The sequence below is a fragment of the Opisthocomus hoazin genome, chromosome 12 (assembly GCF_030867145.1).
Source record: "Opisthocomus hoazin isolate bOpiHoa1 chromosome 12, bOpiHoa1.hap1, whole genome shotgun sequence".
NCBI lineage: Eukaryota > Metazoa > Chordata > Aves > Opisthocomiformes > Opisthocomidae > Opisthocomus > Opisthocomus hoazin.
Window position 1 is genome coordinate 2211601 of NC_134425.1, and position 13846 is coordinate 2225446.

Below are 13846 nucleotides of genomic sequence, written 5' to 3' on the forward strand. Positions count from 1 at the left end.
CCGCGCGCGGGGAGCGGCACCGGGGACAGCGGGAGCCATGTGCGAGGCGGCGGGGGACGATGGAGGGTGCGGGGCCGGCGGGGGACCCCCACGGCGACACCGCGTCCCGGGACACAGGTGGGAGCCGGGCTGGGCCCCCCCCCCCCCCGGGGGGCCGGTGCCGCCCCCGGTACCCGCTGGGTATCCCCCCCCCCCCCCGCGCCGTGCGAGCTCCGCGACCTCCCCGGTGCTGCCCCCGGTACCGGTAACCCCCCCGGGATCCCCCGGAGCTGCCTCTGCTGCTGCCCCGGTATCGCTCCGGTACCCCCCGGTGCTGCTCTCGGTAACCCCCACCCGGTATCCTTTGGTGCTGCCCCGGTATCGCTCCGGTACCCCCCGGTGCTGCTCTCGGTAACCCCCACCCGGTATCCTTTGGTGCTGCCCCCGGTATCGCTCCGGTACCCCCCGGTGCTGCCCTCGGTAACCCCCACCCGGTATCCTTTGGTGCTGCCCTCGGTATCGTTCCGGTACCCCCCCAGTGTTGCCCTCGGTAACCCCCCCGGTACCGTCCCCGATAGACGCCCCGGTATCCCCCGGAGCTGCTTCTGGTGCTGCCCCCGATATCCTTCCGGTACCCCCCGGTACCGCCCCGGTGCTGCCCTCGGTAACCCCCCCGGTACCGTCCCCGATAGCCACCCTGGTATCCCCGAAGCTGCCTCTGGTGCTGCCCCCGGTATCCCCCCAGTAGCCCCCAGCACCGTCCCAGTGCTGCCCTCGGTAACCCCCCCGGTATCCTCTGGTGCTGCCCCCAGTATCCCTCCAGTACACCCCAGTATCTCTCCGGTCTTGACCTCGTAACCCCCGGTACCATCCCCAATAGCTGCCCCGGTATCCCCCGGAGCTGCCCCCGGTGCTGCCCCCGGTGTCCCTCCAGTACCCCCCGGTGCTGCCCCCACTGCCCCCTCTGATACCCCCCTGGTGCTACCCCCGGTATCTCCCGGTGCTGTTCCCCGTACCCCCCCCAGTGCTGCCCCAAGGACTGGGATTGCCGCCCCCCCCCACACCCGGAACTGCCCCCGGGGTGGGTCGGGGAGCAGTGTCCCCGGTGCTGCCCGGTGACCGCCCGTGCGCCCACAGCCACCCCCGGCCCTGCGTGAAGTGCGGGCAGAGCTGCGCCGTCCTCGTCATCCGCGTCGGGGACGCCTTCTGCCGGTGAGGGACCGGGACGAGACGGGTGGTGCAGTGTGCAGGGACACGGGGCTTGGGGACATCAAGGCTTGGGGACATCGGAGCTGGGGGACATTGGGTCTCAAGGACTTCAAGGCTTGGGGACATCAAGGCTTGGGGACATCGGAGCTTGGGGACCATGGGTCTCAAGGACTTCAAGGCTTGGGGACATGGCGTCTTGAGGACATCAGGACATGGGGACATCAAGACTTGGGGACATTGGGTCTTGAGGGCATCAACACTTGGGGACATCGGGTCTCGGGGCCATCAAGACTTGGGGATATCAGGGCTTGGGGACATCGGGTCTCAAGGACATCAAGACTTGGGGATATTGGGTCTTGGGGACATTGGGTCTCAGGGACATTAAGACTTGTGGACATCAGAGCTTGGGGGCATTGGGTCCTGAGGACATCAGGACATAGGGACATTGGGTCTTGTTGACATCAAGGCTTGAGGACATTGGGTCTTGGGGACATTGGGTCTGAAGGACATCGGGGCTTGGGGACAGGGGGCTTGGGGACATTGGGTCTCGAGGCCATCAAGACTTGGGGAGATTGGGTCTTGGGGTCATCGAGTCTCAGGGACATCAAGGCTTGGGGACATCGGAGCTTGGGGACATTGGGTCTGAAGGATATCAAGGCTTGGGGACAGGGGTCTTGGGGACATCAGGTCTCAAGGACATCAAGACTTGGGGAGATTGGGTCTTGGGGACATTGAGTCTTGAGGACATCAAGGCTTGGGGACATTGGGTCTCAGGGTCATCAACGCTTGGTGATAGGGGGCTCGAGGACTTTAGGGCTTGGGGACATGGGGCCTGGGGGCCATGGGCCGCGTGGTGGCTCAGCACCGTGTCCCCACAGCGGCTGCTTCCGTGAGTACTTTGTGCACAAGTTCCGCGCGATGCTGGGCAAGAACCGCGTCATCTTCCCGGGAGAGAAGGTACCGGTGACACAGGGGCATGGGGGGGGGGACCCGGGTGGTGGCACCAGGGCTGGTGACCATCCCTCACGTCCCTGCAGGTGCTGCTGGCGCTGTCGGGGGGCCCGGCCTCCAGCGCCATGCTCCGCCAGGTCCAGGAGGTGAGAGTGGGGGTGATGGGGGGGGGGTCGGGAGGGGCACGGCGCGCCCACCCCCCTCACCCTGCGCCTCTGCCAGGGGCTCAGCCGGGAGACGGCCAAGAGGCTCCGCTTCGTCCCCGGCCTCGTCTACGTTGACGGTAAGGATCGGGCCCGCCGTGCCCGGGCTGGGGGGCTGCACCCCGGGGTTGCCCCCTCCTCACCGCGGCGGTGGTCCCGGCGCTGCCTGGCAGAGGGAGCGGTGCGCGGGCAGAGCCCGGCGCAGCGGCAGCAGAACCTGACCCGCATGGAGACCCTGCTGCAGGCGACCGGCTTCCCCTACCACCTAACCCACCTGGAGCAGGTACGGGGGCGAGGAGGGGGACGCGCTGGGGCGGGGGGGGCCGCGCCTGGCTGCCCCCAGCCTCCCCCGGTACCCCTCTCTGCCCCGCAGGCGCTGGAGCTGCCGGCATCCATCCTGCGGCCAGGACGCGGGGAGCCCAGCGAGCCCGGACCCTCGTACAAGGAGGCCGTGGGGGGCTTCATCCAGCAGCGGCGGCAGGAGGGGGACGGTGGCACCTCGCCGCCCGGGGACGCACCCCCGGGACCCCCCGCCGCCGCCCTCACCCGGGAGCTGGTGCGGCTCTTCGAGGCGGTGGAGACGGCGACGGCGAGAGAGGAGCTGCTGCAGATGCTGCGGTGAGGGGGCTGCTCCCCACCACCCGGACACGGCGCGGTGGCTCGGAGCTGGCGTCACCTTGTGTGTCCCCAAACCCCTAGGACCCACCTCATCCTGCAGACGGCCCGGACCGGGGGCTACACCAAGGTGATGACGGGCGAGAGCTGCACCCGCGTGGCCATCAAGCTCCTCACCAACCTGGCGCTGGGACGCGGCGCCTTCCTCGCCGTCGACGCGGTGAGCGGCCCGCGCCGGGGACGGCCGTCGTCACCCGCAGGGGTGACGCGATGCCGGGCGCGGGGACCGGGTGCCTGCGGCTCGGCGGTCCCTTGGCAGCCGGGCACCCGCAGGGCTTCGTGGACGACCGCCATGGCGACGTGATGGTGGTGCGGCCCATGCGGGAGTACACGGCCAAGGAGATCGCCTTCTACAACCGCTTCTTCGACGTCCCCACCGTCGTTGCGCCGCCCCTCCCCACCAAGGTACGGCTGTCCCCTGTCCCCTGGGGTGGGGGGATCCCCAATTCTGCGTCCCCACGGTGAGGATGGGACCCCTCCACCCCACCCTCTCCGCTTGCTCCCCCAGCGCCGGGAGAAGCCCAGCATCCATCGCTTGGTGGAACGCTTCCTCCTGGGGATGCAGGAGGACTTCCCCTCCACCATCAGCACCGTCTACAGGTACGGCGTCCCCCAGGGGTGCGGGGTGGGGGGTTTGGGGTGCACCCGCTCCCCCCCACCCCCCCCATGTTGGCTGCAGGACGGGTGAGAAGCTGAGCCCGGCTCCGGCCAAGGCCAGCAGCGAGTCGCAGCGCTGCCTGCTCTGCCTCTGCGCCCTGGACATCGCCGGGGGTGAGTGGGGTGGGCAGCGGGGGGCACGGGGGGGACGGAGGGGGCCACCCCCACTCGCACCCCTTCCCTCCGGCTCTTCCAGAGGAGGAGCTGGCCCTGGAGCCCACGCTGATCATGGATGAGCCGGAGATGGTGGAGGACGGGTGCTGCTGCCAGGACGCCGCGGCAGCGGGGTGAGGACATGGGTGGGGTGGGGGGGTGATGCCGTGCCGGCAGCGGGACCACCGTAGCGACCCCGCTGAGGGTCCCTGTCCCCGCAGGGCGGAGAGCAGAGCCGCCTTCATCCCGCTGCTGTGCTACGGCTGCCGCCTCACCTTCAAGGAGCTGGTGAGGCTTTCGGGGCGCAGCGCAGGGGCTCTCCGCGGGGTCCCCAGGGACAGGGGGGGGGGTCCCCAGGGACAGGGGGGGGGGTCCCCAGGGACAGGGGGGTCCCCATCCCCACGGTGCCTCTCTTGCAGGGCCCCCTCGCCACGCTGCCGCCCTACATACGCGCCGAGGCCCGACGCAGGATCTGCGGGTAAGGGGGGGGGGGATGGGGGTCCCCTTCATCGCCGGCTCGGCCCCCCGATGCCGTGTCCGTCTGTCCACGCCGTGTCCGTCCCTCGCAGGGCGCAGCCGAAGGAGCAGAGCCGGGAGGTTCCGCTGGAGGACCAGGAGCCCGGCAAGAGCTGAACGGTCTGGGAAGAGCAGGGGGTGCAGCACCCCGTCCCTCTGGGGCACCGGGGGGGCCGGGGGAGACCCCCACCCCCAGGATGCCCCATGGGATGGGGGGGGACCAGAGCCCCCGGGGACTCCTGGCACCCAGGCAGCTGCTCTTACCCCCCATTTTGGTTATAGCCAGGGGGCACGGAGAGCCCCCAGCCCCCATTTGGTGGGGGGCTAGGGGTGCTGGTACCCCCCCGGGGGCTGCAGGTCCCTGGGCCCACCCTCCACCCCCCTCTCCCCCCCCCCCCCCAGCCGCACATCAGCCGGGGAGGCCTAAGCTTTATTTTATTAGATATCTGTATAAATAAACCATTTGAATTAATAAAAAAAACAAAAACCCAAAGTCACAACAAGTGTCTAGAGTCCGACTGGGGCTGCCAGCCCCCCCTCCTCGGCTGGGGGGGGGGCCCACGACCCAGGGCCCCCCATCCTGGGGAGCTATTGCTTTACGAGTTCAACGCTGGGCTGGGGAGAGCGAGGAGGGGGCACGGTCCAGCCCCTGACCCCCCTTACCCAGCAGCCAGGGGTGCCCAGCGGGCAGGGGGGGGGTCCGGCTCCTGCCCCCCCCCCCCCACCCCGGGAAGGCATGAGGTGGTCTCCGCAGGTCGGACGGCTTCAAAGCAACGTAAGAAAAACAACATCCTAACAGCGAGCGCTGAGCACCCTGCGTCCCGCCGCCTTCCCCCGGCAGGATGCGGCCCCAGCTTCGGGGGGGGCTGGTTAAGGCATTGGCGGTGATGTCCCCAGGAATGGGGGAGGGGGGTGGGCTCGGAGCCCCTTCCCCTTACTCCTTCTCCCGCGTCCACTTGATCATGGTCTCGGGGGAGCGGTAGAGGAAGATGAGCTTGGCGTAGAGCTCTTCCTCCAGCTCCAGCTCGCCCGTCTCCCGCACCAGGAAGATGTCCTGGCAGAGCTTCAGGATGCGGTCCACGCAGGGCAGCTCCTCGAACATGATGGAGTGCGAGATCTCGCTGAAGAAACCCCGCACGAACTTCCCGATCACCAGCACGATGGAGACATACAGCCCCATGATCCTGGAGGGGGGGGGATTCACCTCCTGTATCCCACCGCCCGCTTCCCACCCCTTTTGGGGTGCAGCCAGGTGGTCCCCCCCCCCCCCACCCTCCTCTGCATCCCCTCCACGTACCCGTAGCCAGCCAAGAAGCCCAGGCTGGGGGGGCTGACTTTATCGTTGAAGATGACCATGGGGAGGATGTTGCCATCGTGGGGGGGGGCTTCCTTCAGCCGCACCACCCACCACTCCACGAAGCTGTCGGCCCCCCGGCCGGCGCCCGCGCGCTCCCGTTTCAGCTGCACCTCCACGTCCAGGTAGCTGTCCTCCCCGTCTGCCGGGGGACGGCACCGTCAGGGCACGGCGTGGCCGCCGGTGTGCCCCCCCCAGCACCCATTTTTTTATTTGGGGAGGGGGGATACGATGGAACCCACCTGGCAGGAGCTGCTTGACGGGGTTGGCTTCGGGGCCGTTGGGCGCCCGGATGTATTTGGGGAAGAGTTTGGGCACTTGCCTGCAAAAGAGCGGGGTGAGCTGGGGGTGGGGGGGGCACCATCCCGCTGAGCGTGGGGGGGGGGGTCCCCTCCCCGGGGACACTCACACGGGGGTGTCGCGGGTGCCCTGCAGCAGCTGGGCCAGCTCCAGGCGTTGGGGCGCGCCGGGCTGCAGGTCGGTGGTGTGCTTGTCGAAGGTGTGCTCCACCGTGCCCCCCTTGCCCAGGTCCCTGCGGGCAGAGCGGGCGGCAGGGGATGAGCGTGGGGGGGGGGGGGGTAGGCAGGGCTGGTTCACAGGATCCCAGAATGGTCGGGGTGGGAAGGGACCTCTGTGGGTCCCCCTGCCCAAGCAGGGTCACCCAGAGCAGGCTGCACAGCACCGCGGCCAGGCGGGGCTGGAATATCTCCAGAGAAGGAGACTCCACAGCCTCCCTGGGCAGCCTGGGCCAGGGCTCCGGCACCCTCAGAGGGAAGAAGTTCTTCCTCGGGTTCAGCTGGAGCTTCCTCTGCTTCAGTTTGTGCCCGTTGCCCTTTGTCCTGTCGCTGGGCACCACTGGAAAGAGTCTGGCCCCGTCCTCCTGACCCCCACCCTGCAGATATTTCGAGGCATTTCGAAGGTCCCCTCTCAGCCTTCTCTTCTCCAGGCTGAACAAGCCCAGCTCCCTCAGCCTCTCCTCGGAGGAGAGATGCTCCAGTCCCCTCCTCATCCTCGCAGCCCTGCGCTGGACTCTCTCCAGTAGCTCCTCATCTTTCTTGAACTGGGGAGCCCAGCACTGGACACAGGACTCCAGGTGGGGCCTCCCCAGGGCAGAGCAGAGGGGAAGGAGAACCTCCCTCGCCCTGCTGCCCACACTGCTCTTGGTGCACCCCAGGATCCCATTGGCCTTCTTGGCACCCAGGGCACGCTGCTGGCTCATGGTCACCCTGTCGTCCCCCAGCACTCCCAGTCCCTCTCCACAGAGCTGCTCTCCAGCAGGTCCACCCCAGCCTGTACTGATGCCTGGGGTTGTTCCTCCCCAGGGGCAGGACCCTGTATTTGCCTTTGTTGAACCTCATCAGGTTCCTCTCTGCCCAGCTCTCCAGCCTGTCCAGGTCTCGCTGGATGGCAGCACAGCCTGCCGGTGTGTCCACCACTCCTCCCAGTTTGGTGTCACCAGCAAACTGGCTGAGGGTGCACTCTAACTCTTCATCCAGGTCGTTGATGAAGAAGTTAAACAAGACTGGGCCCAGTACTGCGCCCTGGGGGCCACCACTCCCCGTGCCAGCGGTACCTCTGGAAGGTCCAGGTGAGGCGGAGGGTGATGTCGGAGGAGCCGTTCTGCAGCTCCCGCCGCATCTGCTCCCGGCTCGGGGGGCTGATGCTCCAGAGCGAGCCGGAGCTGCCCTCGATGCGGGCCGTCACGATGTCCTCGTAGCCGTACAGCGTGATGAACTGCATGGCCACCTGGCACCGGGGCGGGGGACACGGATCAGTCCCCGCACCCCAAGGATGCCCCGGGGCACCCCCGGCTCTGCCAGTGGGATGGAGCAGAGGGTGGGTTTGGGGGGGGGGGGGGGGATTTACCGGCTGCCTCTCGAACTGGTTGGTGAGGGCTTCGTAGTCCTGGGGGGTGAAGGGCTGGATGGATTGCTGCTGGGCGCTCATGGTGAAGAGCGGCTGCAGGGCGACGCGGCGCCGTCAGCCGGGCCAGGGGACCCCGGCGTCCGGGCTGGGCACCCCAGCACCCCGCCCCGACATCCTCACCTCGTAACCCCCCAGCTTGAGGGTGACGGTGACGTCAATGGGGTGGTTGACAACGCCCACCACGGAGCGCACCAGCGACATGAAGAGCAGCGGGAACCAGATGATGGCCACGAGGAAGAGGATGATGAGCCCCCCCATGCCGTACTTCACTATCTTCTTCTTCTTCTGCCCCTTGGGCTGGGGGTATTTCTGGGAGGGGGGAGACAGCACACGGTGCCAGGCGGGCTTGGGGGGACCCCAAGCAACACGGGTCGTACTGGGGGGCCCTTCCCAGCACAGCGGGGCCGTACCTTCTCCGTCTCGCGGCTGCACTTGATGATGAAGATGTTGGCGTAGATGTCCTCCACGCACATCCAGTTCGAGAGGGACAGTGTGGTGTCCGTCCAGACCCAGTCCATGACCGCCCGCAGCTCCACCAGGAAGGGCACGAGGCGAAACCTGGGGTGCAGATGGGGAGAGGGGGCTGGTACGGCACCCTCCGGGCACCCGGGGGTCCGCGCAGCCCCGCGCCGTACCCCTGGAAGAGGAAGAGGTTGAGGTGGTTGTATTTCTTGGTGAGGAAGTTGCCCAGGATGCGGGTGGGGTAGCCGCAGCGGATCTGATAGGCTGACAGTGCGAAGTAGATGCACTTCACGAAGTACCACAGCTGGGCCACTGTGTTGAGGCTGAACAACCTGTGGGAGAGAGATGTCACCACTCCAGCCACCTCCTCGGCCAGGCTGGGTCACCACACGGGCTTGGGGACGCCAAGGTGCCACCCTAGGACCACACCGTGCCCTTGGGGACATCCTCGGGGCACGCTCGGTACCTTTCGGTGACGGCCGGCAGGATGAAGAACATCCAGAGGTGGATGCTGAAGACCAGGATGACCTGGAAGATGAGCTTGCCCAGCACGGTCTTGCGGAGGTAGAGCGCGCGGTCGATGACCATGGTGGTGAACTGGATGAGCAGCATGACCAGGAAGGCCTCCGGCACTTGGTCATCCGACAGCGAGGAGGTGATGTCGGCGGCCGCCGAGTGTTTCTGGGGACGGCAGGAGAGGTCAGGATACGGCCTGGCCCGACCCCGTGGTGGGAGCCGGCCGGTCGCTGCCCTGCAGGGTTCCCTGCTCACCCCGAAGGCCCAGAAGCCGAAGATGATGATGATGAAGTCGATCACATCGGCCAGGAACATGAAGGCGTAGACGTCGGTGGCCGCCCGGTGCTGGGTGTGCAGGATGTCCCAGAAGAACCCGCGCACCGGCCGGTACACGTTCTGAGCCCTGGAGGGGACAGGGGACAGAGGGGACGGGTGGCTGCGGGGCTGCACCCCGCATCCCCCACCCCACCAGCACCGCTGGGCACTCACATGGTGAGGAAGAAGAGCTTGACCCGCAGCCCAAACGCCTTCAGCTTCTTCTGAGCGTGGCTCTGCTTTGCCTCCTCCTCCTCCTCCTCTTCCTCCTCCTCCTCCTCCCCATCCCCTGTGAGTCAGGCACAGCACGGGTGACGGCCGGGGTCCCACAGGGTCTCATCCTGCCCAGGGGATGCCAGCCGTGCCCCCTGCTCCCCAGGAACTGGTGCTCACCTTCCTCCGGAGCCGCCTCCGGCTGCTTCCTCCCCCGCCGCCTCTTCCTCCTGAAGCGGAGCTGGGTGGCCCCGGCCCCCTCTTCCTGCCCCACGGCATCGCCCTCCGGTTCCAGCCCCACGTCTGCGCCCGGTCCTCCCGGCTCTGCCGACGCCTCCGTCCCCTCCTCACCCACCGCCAGCGGCGGGGACGCTGCTTCCTCCCGCCTCTCCTCCTCCTCCTCATCCTCCACCCGCTCCGCTTCTGCCTTCTTCTTGGGGAAGGGGTCCTCATGGTCCCACAGCCCGTAGGCCTGGGGAGGGCCGTGGTCAGGGGGATGGGGTACCTGCTGCCCCCCAGCCCCGCGCACCTCACCCCCCACTCCGCAGCATCGGCTCCCGGCACCCCAGGAACCCAACCAGCAATGGGTGCCTCAGGTGGAAACCACGGCAGAGCTACCAAGCACCCACTGGGTGCTCTCCAGAGCCCCACTACCACCCCCAGGAGCACCTCCAGCTCCCGGGAACGGCCACCCAGGCGATGCCCGTGCCCCGGGGCTCACCAGCAGCAGGGAGCGATGGAAGAAGAGAGCCAGGAGCTGGACGAGGTCGTACTTGATGTAGCGGTCGGTCTTCTCCAAGCCCAGGATGCGAGGTGGGAAGAAGGGCTTGCCCTCGTTGCGCACCAGCATGGCGTAGCCGTTCCAGGGGAAGAACCCGAACTGGAAGAGGTATTTCACCACCACCATCACCTGCGGGGACGCTGGGATGAGCGGGTGGCAGCCAGGGGCCGGGTGGCATCGTCCCCTCCCCGGCTACCCCCTGCCCACCTCGGTGAAGATGATGGCCGTCATCCAGAAGCGCTTGCTGGGCCGGGGGATGGAGAGCATGGCCCAGAGGAAGACGAGGATGGGGAGGAAGAGGGAGATGACGGAGGCGGTGACCATGTTGTTGAGGATGATGATGAAGTAGCAGAGCAGCTCGGAGTGGGCGGCCACGCAGCGGTACCCGGCCAGCAGCAGCTTCAGGAACCGGTTGTGGGACTGATAAAACCGCTCCGACTCTTCCAGCTCGGGGAAGTACAGCCGCCTGCGGGGTGCAGGGGGGGTCAGCCGGCCCCGCAGCCCCCCACCCCAGCCCACCGCCCCCCACCACCTCCTACCTGCTCAGCAGGAGCTCGCTGGCCGTCCGGCTCCGGTTCTGGGGCAGCGCCAGGAGCTCCCGAGACCCGGCCACGTCCTCCCGGGACCCCCGGGTCGCTACCTGCTCCTGGCTGCCGGTGGGCAGCGGGCATCCCGCCGCGGCCGGGGGGGCTTCTCGGTGCCCGCTGGGGACGGCACGGGGACAAGGTTGAGCCCCCTGCCCGCCAACCCCCGCCCGTTGCCCCCTCGGGGGGTATCTATGCACCTGCCTGGAAGCGACGCCGTGTTGGGGGTCCGCACCCCCCGGGCTCAGCTCCTCGGGGGGCTCCTCCGGCGGCGACAGGTAGAGCTCATCCAGGACCCCGCGGCGCACGTCCTCTCCCTGCAGCGGGCAGGGGGGTCAGTGCCCCCCGCCCTGCCGAGCTGCCACCCCCTCCCCACGCTCCCCCCCCCCCAGCCCCGGGCTCACGGCGGCCAGGCGGCGCGTGAGGACGTGTCTCTCGAGGCGCAGCACGGCGGACATGTCGGCGTGCTCCCGCGTGCAGGCGTCCAGCCACTGCGTCAGCCCGTCCACCATGGCCCGGCACAGCACCCACAGGAACCGCAGGGTGCTCAGCGCCCGCTGCACCACGTTGCCCCGCTCTGCTGGGGCGAGGAGGGGACAGGGGGTCACTCCGTGCCCGCTCGGAACCCCCCCCTCAGGCCCCCCAGCCCTGCCGCACGCCTACCGGAGCCTTCTTCCTCCTCTTCCTCCTGGCCTTCAGCTTCTTCAGGCGCCTCCAACTCTTCCTCCCTCCCTCCACTGCCCCCTGCCAGGGTCAGATCCCCCCGGGAAGGGGTAGCACCGGCTCAGCGGGGGATGGACATCACTTCTGGCCCCCGTTGGGGGTCTCCCGCTCATCGCCCCGACCCCCACCCTGCTTAAAAACCCGTGTGGGCGCCAAGGGAGAGCCGCACAGCTCGTGCCCAACCCCATCATAGCCATCAGAGAGTCCACACACACGCTGGGAACCACGCTGAGGCGATGCCCCGTTACAGGATGCAAACAGTGGGCACGGGACAGGGCCCTGCCCCCTTTCCCGGCCCCCCCCCCAGCCCCATTTTGGGGTGAACCAGACCCACCTGCAGCCACCTCGGCACCGGGCGGCTCCGGCTGCTCCTGCTGCCGCAGCGCCGTCCTGGTGTTGGTCACCCAGGCCTGGTAGGCGAGCTGGGGTGGGGGCAGAGGGGCTGTCAGCACCCCGCGGGCACCATAAGACCCCCCCGCAGCCCCCCAGCCGTGCTCACCTGGAAGGCGCTCTGCCTGCTCGGCCGTGGCTCCTCCGGCACCGCCGCCGCTGTCTCCTCCTCCTCCTCGCTGTCCGACTCGAAGAGGAAGTATTCCCCCGAATGCAGCACTGCCAGGGTGGCACGGGGTGTCACGGCACGGCCGGTGCCATGGCACGGGGTGTCACGGCGTGGCTGCTGCCACACGGGGCGTCACGGCATGGCCGGTGCCATGGCACGGGGTGTCATGGTGTGGCCGGTGCCGTGGCATGGGGCATCATTGGCACGGCTCGTGCCATGGCATGGGGCATTATGGTATGGCCGGTGCCATGGCACGGGGTGTCATGGCATGGCTGGTGCCGTGGCACGGGGCGTCACGGCCATGGCATGGGGCATCACGGCACGGCTGGTGCCGTGGCACGGGGTGTCATGGCATGGCTGGTGCCATGGCACGGGGTGCAACGGCATGGCTGGTGCCGTGGCACAAGGCGTCATGGTATGGCCGGTGCCCTGGCACGGGGCGTCATGGCATGGCTGGTGCCATGGCACAGGGCGTCATGGCATGGGACATCACGGCACAGCTGGTGCCATGGCACAGGGCGTCATGGCATGGCCGGTGCCATGGCACAGGGTGTCACGGCATGGCTGGTGCCGTGGCACGGGGCATCAGGGCATGGCTGGTGCCACACAAGGCGTCATGGTATGGCCGGTGCTGTGGCATGGGGTGTCACAGCATGGCTGGTGCCATGGCACAGGGTGTCACGGCATGGCTGGTGCCATGGCACGGGGTGTCATGGCCATGGCATGGGGTGTCACGGCACGGCCGGTGCCCCGCCTGGCTCCGCCGCTGTCTCCCCAGGGCTCTCTGCCCGGCACGGTGCTGCGCCGAGGACACCCATAGCGATCCCCGTTGGGGACAAAGACTCAACTCTTAAGTCCCCAAAGTGGGGTCCCACCAGCGTCAGTGTTCGGAGGCGACCAACGCCGGTACCCCCAAACCCAGCCCGGCACCCCGTTAGTGCTGGGAAGCGGAGCAGCCCCGGTTAGCGGCCGAGCACGGGGACAGGGGACATGCAGGGCGTCACCTGGCCGAAAGCACCGTCCCCACCGCTCCCCGCGGGTGTTAGCGGTCCCCGGGCGGAGGGACCTCGCCGAGGGGCTGCGCCCCGTTACGGACCCCCGTGCCGGGGCAGTACCTGCGGCGTGGTCTAACCATGGCCGCCACCACCGCTCCCTCTGCCGGGAAGGGTCCGCTGGGCCACCGGGCGCTGTGGGACGGCAGACGGCGCGGCTGAGAACGGCCACGCTCGGTGCACCCGCTCCCGGCACAGCGGAGAGGGCAGGGGGCACGGAGTGGGGGTCACCGCAACGCTACGCGGGGGCTCCGCCGGGACGGGCATCGGCGATGGGTCTCGGTCACCCCACTGTGGCTGGAGAGGGTTTGGGGGGGATGGGAGGGACCCCGAGGGACCCCCGTGGCTCTCACCTGGCCTGGCCTCATCCTGCCCCTCGCCGGGGCCGCCGGGCAGCCGCTCCTGGTGGTACTTCTCCTGCTTGGCTCGGATCCGCTCCATCCTGCCAGGCAGAGGCTGCTGCGGAGCCCACTCCCCAAAACCCCCCCGGGGGCACCCCCCTCCGCCCTACCCCCCCAGGGGTGTCCCAAGGCGCTGGCGGCTGCAGGGGCTGGGGGGGGGGATGAGGAAGGGGTCCCAGTTGCCCCCCCAAACCCACTCACTGCCGCTTCAGCTGGGCCAGCGACTTCTTCTCGGCTCGCCGGTGGGAGCGCATGCTCTTCAGGATGCTGGCCTGGAACAGCGCGACGCCCCTGCGAGGACAGGGACAGCGGGAGGGTGACGGGGGGACACCGGCCTGGGGAACCCCCCCCCGAGACCCCAGCCCCACCTGGAGGCCTGCAGGGCAGAGGCCTGGAGGTCCAGCATGACGTGCAAGAAGTAATAGCTGAGGAAGACGCGGCGCTGGAGGAGGAGGAAGAAGAAGCAGATGCTGTCCCAGATGATGCCCGCCTCCTCCACGGGCAGCGAGCAGTCGTGGTCCTTGCCCATCTCCTTGGCTGGCAGGCAGAGATGCAGGCAGGTCAGGCAGCAGCCCAAACCTGCGCCCCCCCCCCGCCAAGCCCACCCCAGCTCAGGG

General features: G+C 68.5%; 2 protein-coding genes across 2 annotated transcripts in view; one reads left to right on the forward strand and one right to left on the reverse strand.

Moving 5' to 3' along the window:
* The first annotated feature begins 13 nt into the window (after positions 1–13).
* Positions 14–4589, forward strand: CTU2 (cytosolic thiouridylase subunit 2). Its single transcript, XM_075433530.1, has 15 exons — positions 14–117; positions 1117–1191; positions 2067–2145; positions 2226–2285; positions 2362–2422; positions 2516–2625; positions 2716–2960; positions 3042–3177; positions 3291–3422; positions 3526–3617; positions 3697–3788; positions 3871–3961; positions 4049–4115; positions 4247–4305; positions 4397–4589. Exons 1-15 carry the CDS (start codon positions 38–40, stop codon positions 4458–4460), a joined length of 1443 nt encoding a protein of 480 aa, XP_075289645.1. The 5' UTR covers positions 14–37; the 3' UTR covers positions 4461–4589.
* Positions 4590–4764: 175 nt separating this feature from the next.
* Positions 4765–13846, reverse strand: part of PIEZO1 (piezo type mechanosensitive ion channel component 1 (Er blood group)) — a 31341-nt gene continuing 22259 nt past the window's right edge. The window contains exons 27-51 of the mRNA XM_075433531.1: positions 13598–13766; positions 13431–13520; positions 13182–13270; positions 12892–12963; positions 11717–11826; positions 11552–11639; positions 11158–11238; positions 10899–11071; positions 10699–10811; positions 10450–10614; positions 10118–10376; positions 9851–10039; positions 9310–9601; positions 9091–9205; positions 8857–9004; positions 8552–8766; positions 8259–8417; positions 8034–8181; positions 7744–7932; positions 7564–7656; positions 7271–7443; positions 6107–6229; positions 5940–6019; positions 5641–5839; positions 4765–5527 (exon numbers count right to left, since the gene is read on the reverse strand). Of these exons, the coding sequence (XP_075289646.1) occupies positions 5278–5527; positions 5641–5839; positions 5940–6019; positions 6107–6229; positions 7271–7443; positions 7564–7656; positions 7744–7932; positions 8034–8181; positions 8259–8417; positions 8552–8766; positions 8857–9004; positions 9091–9205; positions 9310–9601; positions 9851–10039; positions 10118–10376; positions 10450–10614; positions 10699–10811; positions 10899–11071; positions 11158–11238; positions 11552–11639; positions 11717–11826; positions 12892–12963; positions 13182–13270; positions 13431–13520; positions 13598–13766 (3782 nt within the window). The 3' untranslated portion in view covers positions 4765–5277. The remainder of the gene's footprint in view (positions 5528–5640; positions 5840–5939; positions 6020–6106; positions 6230–7270; positions 7444–7563; positions 7657–7743; positions 7933–8033; positions 8182–8258; positions 8418–8551; positions 8767–8856; positions 9005–9090; positions 9206–9309; positions 9602–9850; positions 10040–10117; positions 10377–10449; positions 10615–10698; positions 10812–10898; positions 11072–11157; positions 11239–11551; positions 11640–11716; positions 11827–12891; positions 12964–13181; positions 13271–13430; positions 13521–13597; positions 13767–13846) is intronic.